The 23,531-nt window shown below is 51.9% G+C and overlaps 2 protein-coding genes across 5 annotated transcripts in view; one reads left to right on the top strand and one right to left on the bottom strand.

Moving 5' to 3' along the window:
• Positions 1 to 2,024: 2,024 nt before the first annotated feature.
• Sox8 (SRY-box transcription factor 8) lies at positions 2,025 to 6,876 on the bottom strand. The gene is made up of 3 exons (XM_008856159.2): positions 6,248 to 6,876; positions 4,826 to 5,055; positions 2,025 to 4,139 (listed from the first exon to the last, which is right to left on the bottom strand). The coding sequence occupies exons 1-3, from the start codon at positions 6,658 to 6,660 to the stop codon at positions 3,397 to 3,399; spliced, it is 1,386 nt and encodes a 461-aa protein (XP_008854381.1). The 5' UTR covers positions 6,661 to 6,876; the 3' UTR covers positions 2,025 to 3,396.
• An 8,192-nt stretch (positions 6,877 to 15,068) lies between these two features.
• Lmf1 (lipase maturation factor 1) overlaps positions 15,069 to 23,531 on the top strand; it is a 102,031-nt gene continuing 93,568 nt past the window's right edge. For 2 of the 4 annotated variants that reach the window (XR_003847502.1, XM_029557739.1), the window contains exon 1: positions 15,069 to 15,270. Coding sequence is in view for 2 of the 4 variants with exons in the window: in XM_029557739.1 (XP_029413599.1) it covers positions 15,099 to 15,270 (172 nt within the window). In the remaining 2 variants the exon portion in view is untranslated. The remainder of the gene's footprint in view (positions 15,271 to 23,531) is intronic. The other 2 variants (XM_008856158.3, XM_029557740.1) reach the window with 2 other exon arrangements.

Below are 23,531 nucleotides of genomic sequence, written 5' to 3'. Positions count from 1 at the left end.
GGATGGTCATGAACTTAACCAAATAGACACCAGCTCCCAAGAGCTAACATTACCCCCAGGAAGCCCAGAGGGGCTTTTCCAGTCTCTTGGGGCAGATGGGTACCATTGCCCCTTTCTGAACAGAGCACTCAGTTCAGATCAGGGATAACATTGTTTGAATAAGGAAATGAAAATTGAGAACTTTCTGCCAACCTGCCCCTGGACAAGTCAATGGGATAGATGCTTTCTGTGAGTACAGGACTCCAAAACTTGACTCAAGGTTGGCCAGGGAAATGTCCTTAGATTGAAGCTCTTGGGGATGGCAAAAAGATCCACTCTAGCTAGAGGACCAGGATAGCAGTAACACCCCCTGCCCCACCTCACCACCACAATTGTCTGCTCCAGTCACAATCTCAGTGCTACACTGGGAGCCTGGTATAGATAAACTCTCAGGACACCTAACCTTGGGCTCTGCCTTAAAGGACTGAGGGTGTCCTCAGCCAAGCCAGACCAGGAGTCAGGATGGGAAGGGACAGGCAGGTACAAAGCACAGGGCATCTGCAGAGAAAGAGGCATTGCTGTGCTCTGGGTGGGGCATGGATTCCACAGGCCATTGGTGCTCTGCTTTAAGAGACTCAGATGCAGGGAGACCCTCAGGTGGCAAACTGAGGACCAGGGCTAGTTGGCAAGACAGAAGGGCCAGAGCCCCAGGAGTTAACACTTAGGAGCCCTGCCAAGACCCAACAGTACTGGCAGGGCTGCCCAGCCCTAGGGAACCTGGCAAGCCCCAAAACTAATCCCAGCCCAGCAGCAAGGCCTCGAGGCTTTGTCAGTGAGCTGGGCGCCTGGGGTTCTCCTTGGTCTGGGGTGTCAATGAGAAAGCTCTGAGGGCCATATGGATCCAGACAGCCTTTGGCTGGATGCAGGACAGGCTGGACCAGGTCCACATGGGCAGCAGACTCTGAAGGCAGTAGCCATCCATGAACCTGGCTTTCATAGCCCCACCCCTAGAATCCCCCATACCTGGAGGCTTGGTACTCCCAGACCTCAAGAACCCTTATAAATCCAGGTGATTTTTCCCAAGCATTGCTCTTGGCAGGCTCCAGAGTAGGCTCATCAAAGTGGAGCAAAGGAAGCAATAAAGGAGCTGGTGCTCCCTACAGAGCCACTCCACATTGGGGTTCCCAGGAAGCCTGGCTCCCTTTCACCCATGGACCAAGGCTGAGTTTGCATAGCTAGGATGCAGCTGGCCCCAGCCTCACACAGCCCCCACCAGCCACATGCACCGGGGAGGCTTGGCAAGGGCCCCTACTTGCTGCCTTTCCTTCAACCATTTTCTTCCTAGAAACTTTCCTCCAAGCAGACAATTCTGCCTGGCTCCTGAAGGATAGATTTTCTCTGTTCCCAGCCTGGCTCTGAGCCAGGACAAGAAAGAAAGAAAGAAAGAAAGAAGGAAGGAAGGAAGGAAGGAAGGAAGGAAAGAAGGAAAGAAGGAAAGAAGGAAAGAAAGAAAGAAGGAAAGAAGGAAAGAAGGAAAGAAGGAAAGAAAGAAAGAAAGAAAGAAAGAAAGAAAGAAAGAAAGAAAGAAAGGAAAAACAAAACAAAACAAAAGAAAAAAAAACACCCATCAGCTTGAGGCACACTGCAGAGCCACCCAGATACCAGCCTTGATTCAACTGGGAGGAAAATAGCACAGGCATGGGCCCATCTGGACCCGTTTTGCCTGCTGAGGAGCAACTCCCCAAAGGAGGAAACCAGACAAAGCTAAAGGTATAGTGTTTGAATTCAGACCCAGTGACTGAAGGGGCATCTAGTCACCTCCCTCAGATGAGGTGCAGCCCCTGCCTTGGGGGAATCTGGGTGGATTCTCTTGGCCACCAACCCCACCCCCAACTCTGCAGTGTTCAGGGGAGGCCAGAACCAGAGATCCTTAGCAGAGCCTCAGCCACCCTGCTAGGAATCTCCATGAAGGAGCCCCAGACAATACACAAAACATGGTCCAAGTAGATAAAAAGCATTTTTTAAAAGTTTTATCAAATCAGTCTGTACAAAAGTTAGCATTGCTTGGTCAGAAAGTAGCAAAACAGAGCAGGCGAGTGACAGCAGAAGTCTTTTGAATTTCACACACACACACACACACACACACACACACACACACACAAATAGACTACATAAAAATGAGTTTGCTGTGGTTCCCACCATCACCCTCAGAAGGAGATATGCTAAAAGAAAAAAAAAAAAAAGACATGTCTTTCTCTTTTTAAAAAAAGGTAGGAAAAGTAGAAAAGTAAAAAGCAAACTTCTCAAATGTGTTTAAATGTACAAAGTTCCAAAGGCACAAGTTTCCCGTGAAGTAGACAGTTATACACTTAGCACAGAGAGAAGCAGGGCAGTAAAGCAGGTGTTATTCTCTAACTAGGAATCTAGACACCGTTAGTGGAGGAGGTTTCCTTTCACAGCTTGGTAGGTGGCACCTGGTGCTGAAGACCCAAGATAATTGTGATTCTGCAGCCTCCAACTTGAAGGAAATTCTGTCTTCTATCGCTTGGCACCATCAGGGCAGGGATGACACTCCTGCCTACCAATGCCCGATCTGATGCCAGTGCTGGGCATTCTGCTTTGACCATACCCACGAGGTTAATCACTTCCTCTTGTGCCTGGCCACAGGCCTCCCAGGCTGTCTGAAGGCTGAGTAAAGCGATGCTGTGAGGTGCTGGACTGCCTCCTACCTGCCCCCTCGTGAAACAAATCTTTCCCAGCTTTCATCCTGTCTTAAATTCTACTCTCTGAACAAATTACTTCATTAATTAAAGATAAAATAATACAGAACATAAATACGTCAACAGCTTTCAAAACAAACACATTTAAGCATTAAAAATAAAAATTACAAAAACATAATAAAAATAAACATGAGAAGTGTGTTCATCTCAGCCAAAATTGCTGGGAAGAACTGTGATGAGAAACCCCCTCAATCTCAAGCTGGTCCCAAGAGATGCCAGAATGGATGCATCTCCGAATATCCATGGATGTACCATCACCACGGAAACAACATCCCTTGGTCCCAGGAGGTTCTTGGTGGGGTTGGTGAGGACCTCGGTGCCCTTTCTACTCTTCTACTGAGGCACTGGTGACCACCTGTCCTCACAGGAGAGGAACCAAATGGCTGTCTGTTTTGGAATCATCAGTCACCTCAGAGGGAGAGGAGAAGGAAAAGATAGCTCTGTCCCTTGGCAGAAGTTTGGAGATCCAGAAACAAAGGGACACTGGGTGACAAAGCCTGGCTTCCTGCAGATTCGGCAGGCACTTGACAGAGTGAGGCCATGTTGGCTGCCTCACCCTTCTCTAAAGCAAACTTCTGGGAGTCCTCAGAGACCTGTCTGTCCTGTGAACGCTGAGTCCCCCTAGCGTGCAGTGGCCTCAGGGCCGGGTCAGGGTGGTGTATACCGGCTGGTCCCAGTTGCTGCTGGGGCTGTGGGTGGGTGGTATGGACAGCAGCGGAGAGGCATAGGGCCGGCGAGATGAGTGGAAGTAAGGGTACTGGTAGAGGCTGGATGGGTAGCCAGGGTAGGGACTGTAGTAATTGGAGGCCTGCAGGTCAGTATAGTCGCACTGTGCACTGGCAAAGGAGCTGGCAGCTGTGGCTGGGGCAGCTGTGGTAACGCTGGCCTGGGCACTGAAGGAGCCATAGTCAGCTCTGCTGGGAGAACCATGTGATTGGTCGCTGTAATGGCTGGGACTCAGCTGCTCTGTCTTGATGTGTGGCCGTGGGGGGCCTGCCTCTGTAGGTGAGGCTGAGGCTGAGGGAGCTCCCTTGTGGGCCCACACAGGAGATGCCCCAATGCCAGCTGCCCCAGAGTGGGAGTAGGCAGTGCCCCCATAGGAGCCAGAGGCAGTGGCCTGGCTGGGCTCTGTAGGCAGGGCTGAGTGACCATTGAGGGGCAAATACTGGTCAAACTCGTGGACGTCAAAGGTGTCCATGTTACTGATGACCTCACTGCTGAGCTCTGAGATGTCCACATTGCTGAAGTCGATGTTCTGGCGTCCACTGTCCACCAGGCGGCGCCCTTCCAGCCTTAGCTCCTGCTTGCCTCCCCCACCAGCCTGGTGGTGCAGGTCTGTCTTGGGAGTGGTGGGTGGGGTGGGTGGCCCATGGGTCTGGCCTGAGGAGGAGAGTACATAGTAAGGATGAATGCCCCTTCTGTGGGACCAGGGTGGGGCCCAAGAGCGACACCAGCAGCCCTGGTTTACTGCCGCAGGTATGAATCAACAGCTTTTTGTTTCCTTACCTTCCCAGAAATTCCTGTAAACTCAGACCCAGACCTCACTCACTGGCTGAGAAAAATCTGTTAAGCACTGTGCTTAACCTGGGGCCTTTCCTTGAAGACCAAGGTGGGGGATGGATGGTGGCTGGCCAGACCCCACCAGAGCTAGTGTTAATAGGGCACTCTCAGAATGCCTGACCCTGGGCACAGGACCAAGGTGAACCCACACAATCCTGTTCTTCCCCATCTCAGCCAAGTAAATGGAGGATCTTGGTCTTCCATTAGCTTGACTGGGGGCTGCTTGGCTACCAGCCTGATTCTGAAGCTGGGGCTGTTGACCCATGCTGTTGTCATTGCAAAGTGGAGACAGAGTGTGGGTGAGTCCCACTGAGAACATTCATCTCCAGGGTGTTGGATGGGGCCTTCTCTTGTGTATCGGGAACAGCTGCACCCAGAGGTTTATTCAAGGCACCAGGGAAGAGGTCTGGCTCTCTGTGGTGTGCCAACCCTGGAGGGAAGAACTTCTACCTCCCCAGTTCAGCCCCACTACTGCCTGTTCCCATTCTGTGTATCCTGGAGCCTACCTGTGTGGTCACCATGGTGGTGTGCATCACTGAGGACCCCATCAGCCTTGTACATGGGACCACCAGGGTGGTGACCCAGCTCAGTGCCAGAATCAGAGTCACTCCGGCCAGTCTTCACGCTCTTTCTTCGGCGTGGCTGGTACTTGTAATCTGGATGGTCTTTCTTGTGCTGGACACGGAGCCGCTCAGCCTCCTCCACAAAGGGACGCTTTTCGCTCTCACTCAGCAAGCTGTAGAGAACACAGCAGGGCAAGGATGGCCACAGGGCTCCAGAGCTGCCAAGGGCCCAGACAGCACTGGTATGTACATTGCTGTGGGAGCTGGCCTGGAGTTAGACAGCAGGAGCACAGGCCTGGGTGCTGGAGAGGCAGACACTTTCCAGCTAGTAACCTGCCCTCATGCTGAGACTCCCTGCACCAGTGGGCCAGAGCCCAAGGGAAGGGACATGTTTGGTGAGGGATATGTGATCACTATAGTCCAAGGAATAAGATGCCACCTCTCTATCTTACCCTTGAGGTCCCCCACTTTCCAAACTGGGTTTTCTCTCTCTTTCCCTCTCTGGGGGAGGCAGGAAGGACCCAGTGAGAACTGCACTGTGGACAAAGGCAAGGCTTCCTGGGAGTCTAGGCAGCTGACCTTGCTGTCTTTCCAGTTCCAGGCTTTCAGCAGTAATAGCAAAACTGGACCCCTGTCTTCTGAGCACACACACCCTACCCTTTAGACTCTTCAGGCCTTGTACCTCTAATTGCCTGTGGGGCAGAGCTTGGGGGGGGGGAATAACAGTGCTGTCCTGCCTAGCTCAATGTCCCTTATCCAGACAGAAGGGAGGAACCACTGACATGCAGTTTCAAAGTCAAATAGAGGCCATTTGGGAGTGCGGCTGGGGCTGTGCTGAACAACTTCTATGCTGTTTTCCAGTACAATGCCAGGCTTCAGTGCATCAAAGTGCCCACTGAGCCCCTGTCACTTTTCACCCATTCTTTCCTCCTCAATTCCAGGTTAAGGAGGCCTGAGAGAAGCATAAGTGAAGGGAGGGTACCAGCCAGCAGACTTGGACTCCTTTCCCATGGGCGACCCGGTGTCCCAGCTAGCTCTGCTCAGAACATAGTGGCTCTGTGCCTGCCCTGTGCCCACAGGCCAGGATGGGCTACTCAGCTGGGATCCTCAATTCTGCTCTTCTCAGCAGAATGTCCCAGGAGACGAGAAAGTGCTGGAGGGTCACACTCCAAGAATGGCCTGGGTCCATCTCCACGGTCGCCCTTCAACACACCTGCCGCCTTGTCTCGGCTGACCAGAGGGTGTTTTTCCAGGGGACCCACCCTGGAACCGGCCCAGGAGCACAACCCGAGATTGGGCACGGCACCACCTCCTCCAGTCCCTACGCTCTGATAGTTCTCAGAGTGCCAAAGACCCCACACTCACCGCCACAGCTTGCCCAGTGTCTTGCTGAGCTCCGCGTTGTGGAGATGCGGGTACTGGTCCGCCAGCTTACGGCGCGCCGCCTGCGCCCACACCATGAAGGCATTCATGGGTCGCTTCACGTGAGGTTTGGCCTTGAGCGCGCCACCGCCGCCGCCCCGCACGGGCATGGGTACCAGGCTCCAGTCGTAACCTTTGAGCACCTGTGACACGGCGTCACGAATGCAGGCTGGGAAGCGCTCGTCCGCCGCCTCAGCAGAGTCACCCCGGCCACCGCCCCCCGCGCGGCCCAGGCCCTCGGAGCCCGCGGGTGACGGTGGCGCGTCGGAGTCGGAATCCTCCACGTGCGACATGGAGCTGGCGGTGCCGGAAGGGCTGCACGGCGGCTGGGCGCGGGCCTCACTCATGTCCAGCATTGGGGCCACGCGCGGAGTGGTGCGTACTGGAGATGGACGCAGGGGTCGCGCCCGGGCACGCTGTTGCCTCTCTGAAATCTGAGGTCGCAGCGCAGGACCCGACGTTCGTCCTGGCCTCCGCCGCCCACTTCCAGCTCCTCCTCAGTCGCCGCCGCTGCCGCAGCTCAGTCTCTGTTGGGGGACCCGCAACAAGTTTCTTTAAGCAACGGCCGAAGCCCCGCCCCTCCCGGCCCGGGTTGGCAGGCGCCCCCCCTGGGGCGGTGCCTGAATGCCCCGCCCCTGATCCAGGGAAGTCGGTGGGCCTCGCCCCTCCCGCCTCACCACGTGGGCCCCGCGCCCCGCAGCTTGATCCCTGAGCGCTAGGCAGGGTCAGAGGGCCAAGGGTGACTCCCTAACGGTCCGTTCCCTGCTGCAAGGCGAGGCTCTTGGGCGCCCCGCAAGGATGCGGGTCCACCGGGTTCCTCAGCCCCAACATCCCTCTCTCCACGCCAGGACTCCGGATTCGCTGTTGCACCCAAACCCGGGATCCGCACGCAAGAGCCACCAGCTGACCCAGGTAAAGCGCGCGTCGGGACCAGCCGGGGAACCCCGGGGCCGGACAACACTGCGAGCGGGGGGGAGCGGGGGCGCTGGGCCGGGCTGCACTGGCCACGGCTGTCAGGTCCCTGGGGCGGCGGGCGGATGGCGGGGCCGGACGCGGGGGCCTGGGACCTTCCGGGCGTGACCCGAAGCGGGGGCGCGGAGGCCCTGGCGGGCGGGTCTGGGTGGTCTAGCAGAGGCGGAGGCCAGGCCAGGCCGCTTCGCCTTGGCGCCTGGAGAGGAGGGGAGAACTCGGGGTCGAAGAGGGGACGTTTCCCCAGAGGCCAGCGCCAAGCTGCGACTTCTTCAAGCCGCGCCCGAGGTCGCCCCCGCGAGCTGGCCCTAGGCCCAGAGGTCCCCTAGGGCGGCTCGGATTCTCTCGCCAAACTCGAGGCAAGCGACAGACCTACTACCCCAAACTCACTGTGGGAGCTTCGTGCTGTGACTGTAAAGACTCAGGTGATCCTGAGACCGCCTGGTTCCCCAGCCAGTGGATGCTGCATCCTGAAGAACATTAGTCCCTGCTGTGCCACCTGAGGGACTCTTTCCAGAAAAGACCACAAGGGAAGTCTATAGGCGTGGGGCTGGAGGTCTCATCATGTGCTGCAGGAGACTGGCCTCCCCCAACTCCAGCCAAGACTAGTAGTGTCACAGCCTTCAGGTGTGGGAGCCCCCTTCTTCAGTCTAGGCCCTGCCTGCAGTGTAGTCTTGCTTCTGGAATGGGCCAAATCCATACCAGAGTGGCTTTGGGGCACCTAAATAAAGAAGAGAGTGACCTGGAGCCTAGACTACCAGGCCCCTGCCACCTGCTGAGGTGACAGCTTGGGCAGAGAAGCTTGTGTCATGTGCCTTCCTCTGTGTGTGTGTGTGTGTGTGTGTGTGTGTGTGTGTGTGTGGGAGAGAGAGAGAGAGAGAGAGAGAGAGAGACGGAGTGTGGGTGGGGGGGGGGCAGAGAGAGAGAGAGAGAGAGAGAGAGAGAGAGAGAGAGAGAGAGAGAGAGAGAGAGAGAGAATATGAGTGGGTGGGGAGCTGGCTGCCATTGTCTGATGAACTCACCCCTTCTCCATCTGCCTCCTTTAACTGGCACTTACCAAGAAAGACCCACATGGGTCTGCAGGTACTCTCATTTCTCTTGGGGGTGCCTCCATTCAAGGGCCCACCTCTTGGGAAGGAAGTGTCTCCAAAGCATAGAGATCTCTGAAGTGAGGGTGCCCCCCGAGGGCTCCTGTCTAGGGCACTGTCAGAGCACCATCTGTATCAGCAGAAGAGCTGTAAGTGGAGGGGCCAAGAATGGCGATTAGGCCCAAACTGTGCTCCTCTCAGCACCTGTCCATCGGGGATTAGGTCCCACTCCTCCCTGGGCCAGTGCCTTGAGGTCTGTAGGCCTTAACGAAGCCCTCCACTTTGCTACAGAAGTACAAAGCTGAATTTGTGTTGGGTACCCCAGGTTCTCCAGGCAGCCTCTTCCTGACCCTCCACCATATACCTACTTCTCAAATCCTTTCTCAGAAAGGAGGTAGAGCTCAGCCTGGCTCCATCCATAGTCTGTACCTTCCTGTTGCTGCAGCGACAGCACTCCCCTCCCCTGGGGACTGGTGACCAGCCTCTGTTGTGGAGATATAGGCCACTGTGACTTGTCAGGGAGTTTGAGGGCCCTGTCCCATCAGACCCTGTCCTGCTCAACGGTCAGACCCTAGAGCCCATTACAAGCTGTTGGTACATGAGTACTACCCCGAACTCCCCCGGGTTCAGGGGTCAGACTTGCCCTAGTACAGGCTATTGGCACACTGGTGGTGTCCTGAGCTCCTGCCTGGCTCATTGCTTGGTCATCTTGAGAGACCATTGCACCCTTCAGGCCTATGGATTCCTTTCAAGCTGACTGCAATTTGCATCCTCAGCCTCTAGTCAGACATCAGGATGTGGCTTCTGGAAAGGAAGATGTCCAGGGTGGGTTCATGTGTGCCCTGGAATGATCAAACATAGCTTTGTGCCGGGGCCTCCTAGGGCCCCAGAGTCAAGGTCCTGCTTTGTTCCCTAAGCTGGAAGTCTTAGTGTTAAGGATGGGGAGGCAGTTAGTCCTCTCTGGGGACTGCAATAGGCCCTGCAGGGAAGAGGGCTTTCAGAAGGATGGTCCCAGAAGGATTGAGGTTGTGATAGTTCAGCTGAGATCTGAAACTTCCTGCCTTGAGGAAAGGAGGAAAGCACTTCCTGTATGTGGCCTCATGTGCAAAGGTCCTGCAGCAGCAAAGGGCACAGGGCATTTGAGAACACAGAGATCTACAGTTGTTTAAAAGTTGAGTGGCAGCTATTGGAGCCACGTCTCGGTCTACCTTATGGGCCACTGGACCTTGTCCAGGTGTGGACTGTTCCCTCTTGACTTTTCTTTCCTTGGCTGGTGGTAGTTCTCCTTCAGTCTGCATGACCTCATCCTAGCCCAGGACTTCCCCATCATCTTGTCATGGATTTTGCAGTTCCAGAGTGAGAATCTGATTGGCTGAACCTGGTCCAGGTGCCTAGAGAATGGGGAGCAAGTGGGCCTGTGAAACCAAGGTTGATATGTGTGTCCTCAACCCTGGCCTGGTTCTCCCTTGGCTCCTGCATTCAAAGCAGTACGTCAGGCAATTGGCAGGGCATCCCAGCACAGCCATGGAGATTTTTAATTACTGACACTGGCCTGGCAGAAACAAAACATGGGGCCAAAAGGGTGAACTTGGAGCAGAGCTCCTGTAGATGGCTGCCCTCTCCAGAGGCAGGAGAAGGTCTCAGAAGTTCTGCTTGTCATCCACAGAAGGCTGGCCTCCCAGTAACATGCTCAGGGCACCAGGCCAAGCACTCTGCTTCCCACCCCACCTTAATTCAGTGATCCCAGGGATGCTATCAGAGCTGGCTTGGGTGGAAGTTCCAGTTGAACTTAAAGCTAGTCCCTCAGTAGAACTGACATCTGCCAGGGACCTGCTGATATCAGTACCCACTCCTCCATGCTGCCCACCTCTCAGCCCTGCAGGAGCAACTTTCCTGCCATTCCATGACTGGAACTGGTCCCTCTGCAGCCCACTCCTGCATCATGCCATGCTGTGCTGCAAAATGAGCATCCCCAGCATGCTTTTGGCTCCAGAGAGGGGTTGACATGCTCCCTCCAACCCAGCTGCATCTTTAGAGCTTCATGGGTGTTCCTAATCAGTAAGCCACACTGCCTTGGGAGTGACTAATGACAGCTGGGTGAGATGGGCTGTTCTCAGGATTCTGGAAGAGAAGTGGTGTTTAACCCATGCAATGGAGACCCAACACTCATCCTCTGCAACGTGACAGGTGTGTGCAGGGCTTGCAGATGTATTGGGAACAGATGTGGTTTCTGCTGCTCTGCATCCAACAACCTCTGGTACTCAGGTCCCTGAATTTCTGGCTTGGTCCCATCCATCTCCCTGTCAGGGCCCTAGCACCCATGGGGTCTTGGTACTTCCCCTTGGATGCTGGATAGTAGGTGCTTTTGAAACCAAAGTCATCCTCAGTAGGGTTCCCAGCACTCCCAAGCAGCCTTTCCTTGGTGGAAGTGAGCACCATTCAGCCCTCAGCTAAGTGCCAACATTTGTCACTGGAGTGGTAGTCTGTTGATAGTGTGGATGTGGTCTAAACTGGGCTGCTTTGGGACTTCTGCAGTCCCCAGGCCCACACATCCCAGCCTGTTGGTGTTGGGTGCCTTGGATCAGAAAGGTTTGTTCAGATACCTAGATCTTCAGTCCCTTGCCTGAGGCTTATCCTGGGGGCCCCACACCACCCTGACCCTGCTCTTTCCCCATTACCTGATCCATGCCAGACTCCTGCAGTTCATGAGCTTCGCAGAGTTGAGACACAAGGGGTCTAGGAGCTGAAACACTACACTGATGGGGACTCAAACCCACAGGCTGCTGAGACCTGTGTCCATTCTCCCAAAGCTCCACTTTGCAGCAAGTCTTCCTGCCCATTCTGTGCTCGCAGTTGCAACTTATTTAAGCAGAACCCTGTTTCCAGTGTAACCAGCAAGGAATATGGTGGCTTAGAATAAAAATGTAACAAAGAAATAGCCCCATCAGCCCAGATCTCTGCCATGAAGGAAAGTTCGAAATACCTATCGTGTCTGTGGCAAATTAAACATACCCATAAATGGCTTTCTACTGTCTGGCCAGCATTTATTCCCCTGAATTTGATTAAGAGGTTTCAGAAATGCCTGCAGGTCATGTGATGGTGGTTTGGTTTGGGACTGTTTTATTAGGCAGCATTAGTGGGGCAGTTGGTGACTGATGCAGTGACCAGTACAGCTCTGTGGGCAGAATCAGCCCACAGGGTTCTTCTGGGTTCTGACCTCTAGGCTGGGTGCTTTCCAAGAATTCTTCCAGTTCAGAATATAGTTCCAACAGGAACAAAGGACATATCCATGTTCCCCTACAGGACTCTGCCCCAGAGAATATCATGCACAAGAGATTTTACTTCCATTCCACTTCAGAGTCACAGCTTAGTGGCTGTGGGCACCCAGGGCCTTGTCTCCTCCCTGGGGTACAAGGGGAGCTGGGGATGCACTAGCCAACACAACAGCCGCCTGTGAGTCATGGCCTGAGCCCAGCCAACAAATGGCACAACACCTGCTCATTGTCACACCTGCTGGTCTCTTGTGGGTTTTGGCTGTTGGACAGTCAGGGTAGGACCAGCCCGAACTGACCACCCCTCCAGGAGAAGGGGACAGATGTGGGTCCTGCCTCTCTTTCTTTCACAGGCATATTTCAAGACATGAAAAATTAGGGTAAATGAACGGTGCATGATTAGATTCAACTCAAGCTGGGTTCTTGGGGGGTCAGAGACAGCTGCAATTGCATGTCAGGGACAATGGCCCCCAAGGCAGTGGGGACTGCTGGGCTGGGGTGCTTAGGGACAGCTGGACGAGGTGCTGACAGGGGGCTCATTCCTCTGTGAAGCCATTCCGCAGCTGCTGGGAGAGCTGCCAGCCAGCGGGCAGTATGCCCTATCCCCATCTCAGCCACTGCTGGAGGCTGTGGGCAGCTGAGGCACAGAGCCCAGCTAGGGGCAGGTGAGCCCTAGGACTCCAGGGACACTATCTGAGTCCTGATCTGGCAGTCCTTCTTAGAATCCCTCTCCTTTTTTTGGCATCCCTTCCCCCTCCCCAGCTCCAAGCTCTGGGACAGCCCCTGCCTCATCCTAGTTGATTATCTGTCCTAGTTTTTGACTGAAAGTGATGCTTAAAAGCCTGCTGTATCATGATGGCCTCTGGGCGACAGAAGCACATTTCAGGGCTCTCACCTAGCCAGTAACCTGTATATGAGTCTCCCTGCTGTTCTGCTGAGGTTCTGCTTTCTATGTGGAGCATAGCTGAATTTAGGCCTGGGAGTTTAGCTGCCAGGTGTTCAACACACAGGCAAGTGTGGTGTAAGCCATAGTTTACTACAGCAAATGAAAGCAACACCTTCCAGGTGATTGTGAAATACTCCACTTAATGAAGGGGGGGGGGTAATCCTTTGTAGTTTTTGCATTTGTTGTACTTTTAAAAACTTTTAATTGAGGCAACGTCAGGTATGGTGGCCCATGTCTTTAATCCCAGCACTGAGAAGGCAGAGGCAGGATTGCTGCAGGTTCAAGGCCAGCCAAATGGCATAATACAACATGTCCAACTTATCGCAGCTTGACGTTTTTGTGGTTCATCCACACTGGCATGTTAAACTCTGTTCTTCTTTATGGGTGAATAATACACCAGTGCTTTTAGTTTTTAAAAAACTCAGCCTAGGCTGGCCTTGAACTTTAGGTGATGTTTCTGCCTCAGCGCTCACAATGCTGGGATCACAAGTGTGTACCATCATGCCAACTTCCCAGTGTACTACTTTTGATTAAGTTCAGGCAAAAATGGGCAAGAACTCAGCCACAAGCCGGCCTCTCCTTGGCTCATTTCTGCTTTGTGTGACCCGTTCTCCAGCCAGTTCCAGACAGCATCCCAGAAAGGCACATCAGGGGCAGGAAACTTGAGCCACAGAGGATGAGAGCTCCCTGCAGACCCTTCTGCTGGTCTCGCCCACCCTGGGCAAACCCAGAGAGGGAGCTCAGGGTCAGCCCCAGCCAGAGTGCTGGATACTGGAACAAGGGGACCATTTTATGTTCTGCACAATGCCCCATTGTGCCCTTCTGCTGGGAGGACAATGCTACCCCTGCAAGGGGAAGCTGAGGACAAAGGGCCCTTTGTGACGGCAGTCCCCACCTGAGCAACAGCACCCAGGGTCACACCTGATGGCACAGCAGTTCTTCCTCTCTTTTTGTCCCTTGCCCAGCTCTGGCTTCCAGACACAACCTGGGAAAATTCTGCAGACTTGAGCTGCCCTCCTCAAATATCCCTGCTGGCCCATCCCATGCCTGACACCTACCAGTGAGGAGGAGAGGCAAGAGCAAGGGCTCTGGTGGAAGGGCTTGGATGCAAGACACTGCCTCTGGCAACTGGCAACTGTTATTTTAGTCTCCAGGGTTTTGAGACTTTGGGCAGATGCTGGCCTGTGGGAGGCATGGCAGGAGGTGGAAGGTGTTTGTGTCATCCACTGCAGTATCTGTAATGTTGCACACTTAACAGCTGGGCGCTCAAGGAAATGTTTCTTACACAAAACAAAACAAAAAATCACTCTGGAAGAGGTATTTATATGCTAGTACCCTAGCATCAAGGAGTCTGGGAAGGAGCCCCAGCAGTTGCTAGACTGGAATAGATGGGGGGGAGGGAGGATGGGTTCCAGTAACCATTCCAGCCCTTGCCCTCACGAGACTCACTGCAGATGTGGCGGTATAAACACTAATGGGTTGTTTGACCACACAAACATTGGTAATTTTTATGTCAAAACGGCAAGAACAAAAAGAAGCTAAAAACAACATGTAAAAACAGCAGAGACAAGCCACAAAGGAACAAGATTTTTGGGCAGGAGAGATTGCTCAGTGGTTAACACTGGCTGTTCTTGAGAAGACCCAGGTTCAAATCCCAGCACCCACATGACAGTTAACAACTGTCCTCTGTCCTCTGAGGGCATTGTACGACATGGGTGCACTTACATGCAGGCAATACATGCATACACATAAAATAAAAATAATAAATATTTTTTAAAAACAGCAGAGACAAGCCACAAAGGAACAAGATTTTTAATTGTTCTTAATATGTAAAGAGCTCTGAAAAACAAATGAGGAAAACTCTGTACTTATACCAGTTGTTCCCAAGAGCCCTATAGTTTGCCCCATAATCCCAAGGCTGGTGGTGCCACTGCCCTGCACACATCTCTTCTGCTGCAATGAACCTTTCCAGTGTCACCTGCGTGCAGTGATTGGCCCCTAATATGAGAAATCAAAGTTGCCACCAGGTGTGCTGGCCTGGTCTTTGGGAATCACAGACTCGAGAGTTTAGGGAGGTTAGGAAGCTGTAGGCTCCCTGCTCACAGTCTGAAAGTCGTCTGGCATTCTCCCCGCCGAGGGGAAATGGTGGTCATGGGGCATCTGTGAGGCACCTACCACTCCAAGACGGCTGGCAACCAGGGAGCCCTGGGTGAAGCCCCTGCTCGGCCGCTGCCCTAGGCCTGTTCTTTCGGGCTAGATGGTGAGGACGTGCGGTCTTCCACCAGTTCCTTTCGCTTCCTCACCTGGACTTGGAGTTCTGCGGGCAGGTGCGGCACTCTCAAGCACCAAGAAGATGCCCTCCTGTGGGTGGGGCTGTCCGAAGAGGGAGTTGCGCGCAGGTGTGGAGGCTCCAGGGCATGGGCGTGTCAGCCGAGGGAGCGGGTATGGCTTTCCAGGGGAATGGGCGGGGTGTCCGTCCACCCCGCCCTTCATGCGCATGCGCCCGAGAAAGTCGCGTAATGGCTGCGCCCGAGGGGTCGCTGAGGAGGCGGAAGGTCGCGGATGCGGGCCGGAGTCCCGGGTGGCCCCCCGGTCCTGCTCCCCATCCCGCGGGCTCCCGGGTCCATCTGCGCACGGGCACCTTCTGGCTGACCAGGGTCGTGCTCCTGAAAGCCCTCGCTTTCATTTACTGTGAGTGTCCGGTGGGCGCGGGCTGTCGCTGGTGTCCCGTTACCCTGTCCGTTGTGCGCACCCGCTCTCCCCTCTTTGCGCTTCTAGGACCCTGCACCGCCCCGCACAGTTCCACCCCTCCGTGCGTGGTGACCGCCCTCTCTCCTGCTCAGTGGGCTCCTGGACCAGCCCCTCAGTGCGTTTCTGGAAACACCGCTCCTCTTCACGCACCTTTCCCTCCCCTTGAGCGCTTGGACCCCCGACCCCACTCCTGCTTGAGCTTGGACTCCTGTCCCACCCCTCCGCGCGCTCCCGGGACCCCCCCCGCACCCCACCTGGCACAGGTAGGAGGTCAAGCCAGTGAAGGTGAAGCCGTTGCCATGCACTCGCTTCGTGTGCCCCCTCCTTCCTGCTCGTACGTGGGGACTGAGTCAATGCGAAGTCTTGTTTCCAAGGTCTAGGGGAGAATGAGGGTCCTTAGCCTGCAACTTGGACCTAGCCTGACTACTTGGTTTTCTATCAACCACCCCCTCTAACCGGACCCAAAGTTGGTGCAGTCCCCTCAAGCTAGGAAGGGTGCCAGCTTCACTGGCAGGTGAGGTGAGTGTGCCCCTGCTTCCCAAGGCTCAGCTTTTTAGCTCAGGGAAGTTCCAGGTTTTACTTAGGTTCTGATTCTGCAGGCTTTCACAGTCCACTGTAACACCCCACACCCACCTGAGTCTAGGGAGCCCTTGGGAACTTCACTTCAGGTAGAGCTGAGGGGGCTGGTGGTCATTCTGAAGTTTCCTTACTATAAGCTCAGCTGTTCCCATTCACAAGGAGGTGCACCCGCAGGTAGACCCGGAAGCTCTGACCAACTCATGGCACATGAAGCCTGAACTCCCGGCGCTGGCTGAGAGCCTGTCTCATTAATACTGGGCCTGGCCTGCCTGTGGCCATCACACATAGCTCACGCTTAAAACCTATGGAAATTGGCCTGGTGGCAGCAGCTGTGGGTTCCAACTGCTCCTTTCCACCTCCATTCCTAATACCCAGAGGATCATGTGAACACTGGTGGACATGGCTCAGCCTGTTGGTAAGAAAGGCCAGAGTGCTAAAGAAACCTTGAGGCCAGAGGCGGGACCAGGCTTGGGTGATTGCTGGGGTAATCACCCCTGCCTGGCTGTCCACAGTGGACATTGGGCATTTCTATTCCTTTTCTTCATCCATGTCCGTCAGATAAATGAAGAATTGTCTCTGAGGCTTTGGAGTGTATCCATGTGGCTCTTCTATGGAGAAGACAGGTTCATTTGCATTTTGTGTGACAGCCTGGCCACTTCCTTGTACAGAGGAGATTTGGGGTTCTTACCAAATGGTACTTATGGGGTTGCTAAACTTGATTTCTACTCTGTAAAGTTAAGAAAAAAAAAAATCTGGACTTGTGTTTTATCCCAGGAAGTACTAAGGAATCATGAGAAAATTGGTATTCTCACAGACAGTAAGGATACAGAGACTCTGAAACAACTGGACAGGGAGCGCCAGGCAGAGGCACCAGGTGGCTTTATGCTGCGGGTGCTTTGCAGATGGGCTCAGGGGCTCCCAGGTGAGCATTGTTACCTTTGATCTCCACCAGGACTAGAGCCTCAGTGTTGGGGTGGGGTGGAGTTTAAATTGATTCTAGCACCAATTTGCTGTGATGTGCTTTTCTTTCTTGTGTGTGTACTTGTAGACTAGCATTTTAGGTTTCCTATCTTCTAGTGTTGTGGTTTTTTTGTTAAGAAGGCCCTTAGCAAACAGTCCTGCATGTACATCCTTTAGAAGGTTGTGGATTTAACTGCACTATGAGTTATACTCTTAGATCCTTCCAGAATGATGCGCTGTCTAGGTATTTCACCTGAATGTTGAATTCAACAGTGCTTCTACCATGGAAAGACTTGTAATAGACATGGCCAGGTGCACTCTGAGAATCCCCCTCAAGAGATGTGGGTATGGGGCCAGGTCTGACCTCATGTACATTGTGTCCAAAGCATCTGATGGTGTGATGGCACATACCTATAATCCCTGCACTTGGAAGGCAGAGGCAGGAGGGTTTGGAGTTTGGGGCCAACCTGGGCTACTATGTAGCAAGACCTTGTCAGGAAAAAGAAAAAAAGAAAAGGGACGGTCTTTAATAAAGTGAAGATACTGGTCAGAAAACTGTGGGATGAATAACAGCATTAATGTGGCCTGCTGATGACACCTTAAAACCAGACCCAGAGGCTGCCTACTAGCAGCAGGCTTGTACACACCACCTGGTGTTGTGCAGTTCCTTCCAGAGCAGTTCCAGTGTGTCTGTACAGGTGGCAGGGGAGCTCCACACAGGGCAGAGGTGCACAACCCACATGGAGTGGCTACAGGGCAATGCTATGGAAGCTGAAGACATGGCACTACTGAGAGCAGCTTTCCAACAGATGCTATCTAAGTCATCTGGATAAAGATTGACCTGTCACTGATGCGTGGCCTCCAGTCCCTGAGCAGGCACTAACGTGGAACCTGCCATGCACCTCAACTCACATATACATCACAGCATACTTGCCTAGTGACATCATCAGCAGCTCCAATAAAGAGAACATATTTGGTATGTGGCTTAGTGAGCTGCAGTGAGTGGCCAGGCCCCTGGCTTAGGCCATGCCTTCTATTCACTATTTCCAGGGCCCAGGTATTTGGAGCACCAGCCTTGCTGCTCATCAGTGTCTTTCTTGAATTCCAAGGAGCACCCAGGAGAGCTGAGGCTGCAGAGGGGACACTAGACAACTGATGAGACCCATCTGTTTAGCACAGGATGCTGCTCTTTGAAAGGACTGGGTTCTAAACCTGAACAACTCATGAGATTGGGCTTCTCTGCCTCAGCTGTGGGATTTCAGTGTCTGTAGAGTATGGGGCAGTGTGAGCTCTGGTCAGGCCTGGTGCTGTCCCCAAGTATAATGAAAAAACTGCCTAAGGGGCTGGAGAGATGGCTCAGCAGTTAAGAACACTGGCTGTTCTTGCAGAAGACCCGGGTTCGAATCCCAGCACCTACATGGCGGCTATCAACTGTCCATAACTCCAGTTCCAGGGTATCCGACAGCCTTTTCTGTCCTCTGAGGGTATTTCACTTACCTACATGCAGGCAATACACACATACACATAAAATTAAAATAAATAAATAAAAAGAAAAAACTGCCTAAGAGCAGGAATTGTACTCAAGGGGGCTTGAAACCCACACCCTGGTTTAGATACGTGTGCTGAGTAGTCGTTGTGGTGTGTTCCTTGTAGTTGCCTTTCCCATTTACATGTGGCACAGTTTAATGACTCCCTGACAGGTAAGGCAGATTTAAATAACACTCAAAAGGCTACCATAGCTGAGACTTTATTAAGGCAAATCAAGTTGCCTGAGAGATGGCTGCACCCCACCCCCCTCAGATGCCAGGGGCAGAATCAAGGCAGTGAACATGCATATACCCTGTTGTTTGCCAAACTGTTGGCTGAGGAGAAAGCAGAACAGAAAATGCCCTTGACATCCTGCCTGTTTGGTTCTGAGTGCTCATGGGCTATGAGTGCCTTTCAGCCACTGGGCAGTACAGGCCCTATCAGGTGCCACTCACTCTGTACTTCGCTTAGAAGGTAGACATCACAGCTCTGCCCCTGACACTGAGGGGAAAGTGTTTGGGCCTGTGGTGCCACAGCCTGAGGTTTGACTGCAGTCAGCAAGAGCAGTGACAGATGTTTCTGGGTGATTCTGCATTATATAGGATTATAGGATGTCTAAAAGAGAGAAAAGAGCTACCTTTGGGGGGCGGTGCTAAAGATTGAACCCAAGGTCTTGCACATGCTCAGAGCTTACAAGGGTTCACTTACCCCTTGGAGGTCTCTTAGGCCATCTTTAAAGGTGACCTGGGATTTCTTCCTGGGGGGTGGTTGGTTATGTTCTGAGGTCTAGGATGTTTGAAGTTTTCTTCCTCTCATCTGTTCTGTGAGTTGACAGTAACATAGGACTTCTCCTCAACCTAAGCCCATCTGTCACTATTGTTTCCTGGTAAGTAGATGGTTTCCCATGCTGCCTGCCTTAGGGCCACTTTCTGAAACTGATGAATTAGGAGACCAGGTCTCCTTTCTTTCCTATATAGTTTGAATCCTGGTGCCCAGAGAGGGGCTTCCAGCACTGTAGCAATGCAACTGAGGGCCATATATGGAAAGCAGTGTATCCAGCACAGTGAGAATGGTACTTGGGGTGAGCTTGCTAAGTGGGTACCTTCTCCATTCCCCTTGTGTGGCCACCTGCTGGAGGATGCTCATGTCCACGTGTGCACCCATACATACATCTTGCTCTCTCAGAAGCTGGTGCTGCCCACATGGCTGTGAGCTGTGGATATCCTCTGGGCTGCTTAGGGGTGCAGTGGCAGGTAGATATGGGTGCTCCTGCTCAATAGTGGAGGCAGAGGCATGATGAGCCTTGTGCTAGGCCTCTGGTAGCTCTAGGAGCCTCCTGGGCTAGAGGGAGATGGCATTCAGCCATCTTGCTGCCATATACTCAGAGACAGTAGCTGTCTTTTTGTTTTTGTTTTGCTTTTGGTTTTTGAGACAGTTTCACTGTGGAGTATTGGCTGGCCTGGACTCAATATGTAGACCAGGCTAGCCTTGAACTCACAGAGATCTGCCTCTCTCTGCCTTCCAAGTGCTGGAACCACCACCATGACTGACTTAGTAACCATCTTTGAAGGAATATTTGCTTAGCCATTCTTTCACACTGTGGGTTTTTTACTAAAGCTCAGGACCCACCTGGGGAACCCACATTACCCTTGTGTTTCCTTTGTCCCCCAGTCTGGGAGACACAGACTGTCCTGCTTTCTCTTGTGATCATGTGGAACAATCCTGGCCATGTGTTCTGCAGAATGTGCCTCAGATTGGATCTGTGTTTGATCCAATGCTTCCTGGTGGTTAGACCTGAGATGATAGATTTGGGGAAGAGTCCCCTCACTGTGAGGGTTTTCTTGTCACACCTGACATTTACACATTATGCTGAGTTACCCAGTTAAAGTGTGTCTGCCAGGATTGTGTCCGTTGCTGGTCTCTTAGTTTATATTCCGGGGGAAAGGGACCCCACATTAGCTCCTGGGGGGTGTCTGCAGGCACTTCTTGGCAATCCTCTGGGAGGAAAGCTGTGTTTTCTGTTTACTGACTACTTATTTTGCTGAGACTCCTGCCAGTCTGGTTTATACCTAGCTATTCTCTCTCATGATTGGTGCATACTTATCCTTTAGCCTGTCCCAGCTGTGGTCCCTGGTGGTTGTTCCCTTTGTGAACCTCGTCCCTCTGAAGTGCTACTGTCCAGTTGCTAGGGTGGCTCCTCATTCCATAGCTTACAGTGCTGCATTTTTTTCTAGTCTTCTGCCTGGCCCTGGGATCAACCATTTCTCCAAGGAGGCCCCATTCCTTTGAGTGGAGAATGATGTGAGAAACCCCAAACTATTTCTTAAGGAAACTCAAGTGCCTGAAAGGCTGGATTCTGGTTGGTACCCAGGCCATGCTCAGCCTCCCTTTGTGGACCCTGCTCCATACCCCTTTTCCTGTGTGTGCTCATTCAACCACATACAGAAACAAAGCACTTCCAAAGTGTTCACCCAGACCCCAGGGGACAGAGCCAACCAGAATACCATCCTGGCATGGTTCCTTTGTCCTTATCCCTGAAGACACCTTCCCACCCTCTGTCAGGGAGATCATGTCATATTTGTCAGGGAGTTGGCTCCACTTGTCAAAGTACTTGTTCCCTCCTGGCTTGCCCCAACACCCTGGTTGCATTCTCTGTTCATTTTTTTAGTTTGTGTGCTATGCATTCCTGTGTGGGTTTTAACAGGAATTTGTGAGTTGAACCTTACAGTTTGCATCTTCAAGGTCTAGACCCCCCCCCCTTTTTTTTTTGGTCTTTTTGAGACAGGAACTCACTATGTAGACCAGGCTGGCCTTGAACTCACAGACATCCGCCTGCCTCTGCCTCCCAAGTGCTGGGATTAAAGGCGTGCACCACCACACCCAGCCAAGGTCTGGACTTAACTGGGCAGGCTGCACTTACCTCTTATCCCATTGTTGCTGAATCAATAGCTCCTGCATTTTTCATACCTGATTGCCATCCCACTATATGAATGATGTAGTTTATTGCCACATTGAGAGGCATCTTGGCTATGTCCAGTTTTAGTGATTACCAACAAAGCTCTGAACATGGTGTGGAGGTTTTGTGTACAGTAAGTCTCTAGTTCATGTGGGTAGATACCCTAGAACACTATGGTGGGTCATACGGGCCTCATCTACCTTTGTTTAGCTGTAAAGAACCTGACAACATCCTGGCACAGTAGCTGCATTATTTTGCATTCCCCAACCCCCAGTAATGAACAGGAATTCCTATAGCTTGGTAACCTCTAGAGCTTGTCAGATTTTTCCAGATTGGCACCTCACTGGGTTTTGAGTGTTTAGTTATTTGGTTGGTTGGTTGGTTTGTTAAGAGATGGTTTCAAGTAGCCCTGGCTGGCCTTGAACTTGCTATATAGCTGAGAATGACCTTGAACTGCTAATCTTCCATCTCCCAGGTACTAGGATTGCAAGCATGCACCACCATGCCTAGCACCTCACTCGTTTGGTTGGCATTCTCCAGTGATGGTGGCACTGTATATCTTTTCCTGTGTTTACTTGTCATCTGTATCTGTACGTGATGGACAGTTTAGTGTCTGTTCACATCTTTTACCTTTTTCTGTTCCTCTTTTTGAGCTGAATTTTCTTATTTCTTGTTTTAAATGTTTTAGATACAAATGCTTTATCAGATATGTGCTTGGCAAATACTTCCTCATGGACTGTGGCTCATCTTTTCATTTTCTTGGAACTTAAAAAAAAATTTTTTTTTTTTTGAGGCTGGAGTTGGCTCAGCAATTAAGAGCACTGGCTGCTTGGAGGACCCTGGTTCAATTCTCAGCACCCACATGGAGGCTAACAACCATCTGTAACTCCAGTTCCAGGACATCCAACACCTTCTTCTGACCTCTGTGGGCATTGCATGTGGAATACACTTACATACATGCAGGCAATACACTCATATAATAAAATATTTAAAAATTTTTCTTGACTTATTTTTATTTTTTTGTTTTGACTGCATGTATGATAGTGCACCTGTGCATGCAATGCCCACAGAACAGTTGTGAGGTGTTATGTGGGTGCTGGAAATGGAACCCAGGTCCTCTGTAAGAGCAGCCAGTTCTCTCCAGCCTCTGGAAGTTTCTTCTTCAAATTCAGAGTTTTTCATTTTTACGAAGTCCATGGATCAAGCATTTGGTGTTCTATTTAAATGCTCACTCCTGGGGCTTTCATTACTGTTGTGGGGGCCTGGGTACATAAGAGTTTCTTTCACTCACATTTTTGGAGACTAGAAGTACACATACCATGGTGCTAGCTCTGAGAAGGGCCCTTTGCTGCATCACCTTAGTGTAGATTTGTGGTGAGTCCTCGAGGGGACACACTTTGTTCCTCTTTTGATTATTTTGACTTTTCTGTTTCCCTTGCCATTTTATATACGTTAGAATCAGCTTGTCTAAATCTACAGAAAAGCTCATTGAGCATTTTGATTGTGATTGTGTTAACTCTGTGGGTTCAATGAAGAATGTAGCACTTTCAGCCCATGAACATGGCACAGCCCTCCACACATTTAGACATTTATTTCTTTTTCCTGTGTTTTGTAATTTCCCATAGACATAATTTTCTTATATTTTGTTAGATTTATATTTTTACCTTTTTTTGTTGTTAGTTTTTTTCTTCAAATTTTAGATGACATTGTTCATTGCTCTTATAGAAGAACATGGTTGTATCATATTCCATGACCTTGATAAACTCACTTGTTGGTTCTGAGATTTACCATTTTTGTTTTGTTTTGTTTTTGTAGATTTTCTGGAATTTTCTACATAGACAGTCATGTCATTTGCTAATAAAGACATTTTTTGCCAGGTGTGGTGGCACATGCCTTTAATCCCAGCACTCAGGAGGCAGAGGCAGGCAGATCTCTTGTGAGTTCAAGGCCAGCCTGGTCTACATAGTGAGTTCCAGGACAGCTGGGGCTACAGGAAGACCCTGTCTCAAAAAGACCAAAAAAAAAAAAAAAAAAAAGACATTTCTTCCTTTCCTGTCTGTGTGCCTTTTCTTTCACTTTTCTCTTCCCTCACCTTTACTCTTTATTTTTCTTGTTTCTTCCCTGTATCCTTCCTCCCTCCCTTCTCTCTCTCTCTCTCTCTCTCCCCCCTCCCTCCCTC

The sequence above is a fragment of the Nannospalax galili genome, unplaced genomic scaffold, assembly GCF_000622305.1.
Source record: "Nannospalax galili isolate Female #2095 unplaced genomic scaffold, S.galili_v1.0 scaffold668, whole genome shotgun sequence".
Taxonomy (NCBI): Eukaryota; Metazoa; Chordata; class Mammalia; order Rodentia; family Spalacidae; genus Nannospalax; species Nannospalax galili.
The sequence above is the reverse complement of the archived record's forward strand: the minus strand, read 5'-3'. Positions and strand labels throughout refer to the sequence as shown.

Excerpts from the sequence above, each read along its gene's own strand:
- Sox8 (XM_008856159.2), bottom strand. The coding sequence starts at position 6,660 with ATGCTGGACATGAGTGAGGCCCGCGCCCAGCCGCCGTGCAGCCCTTCC. Across the intron at positions 5,056-6,247 it reads ACACTGGGCAAGCTGTGGCG|CTTGCTGAGTGAGAGCGAAA; the intron begins GTGAGTGTGGGG and ends TGTTCTCTACAG. Across the intron at positions 4,140-4,825 it reads CCACCATGGTGACCACACAG|GCCAGACCCATGGGCCACCC; the intron begins GTAGGCTCCAGG and ends TCTCCTCCTCAG.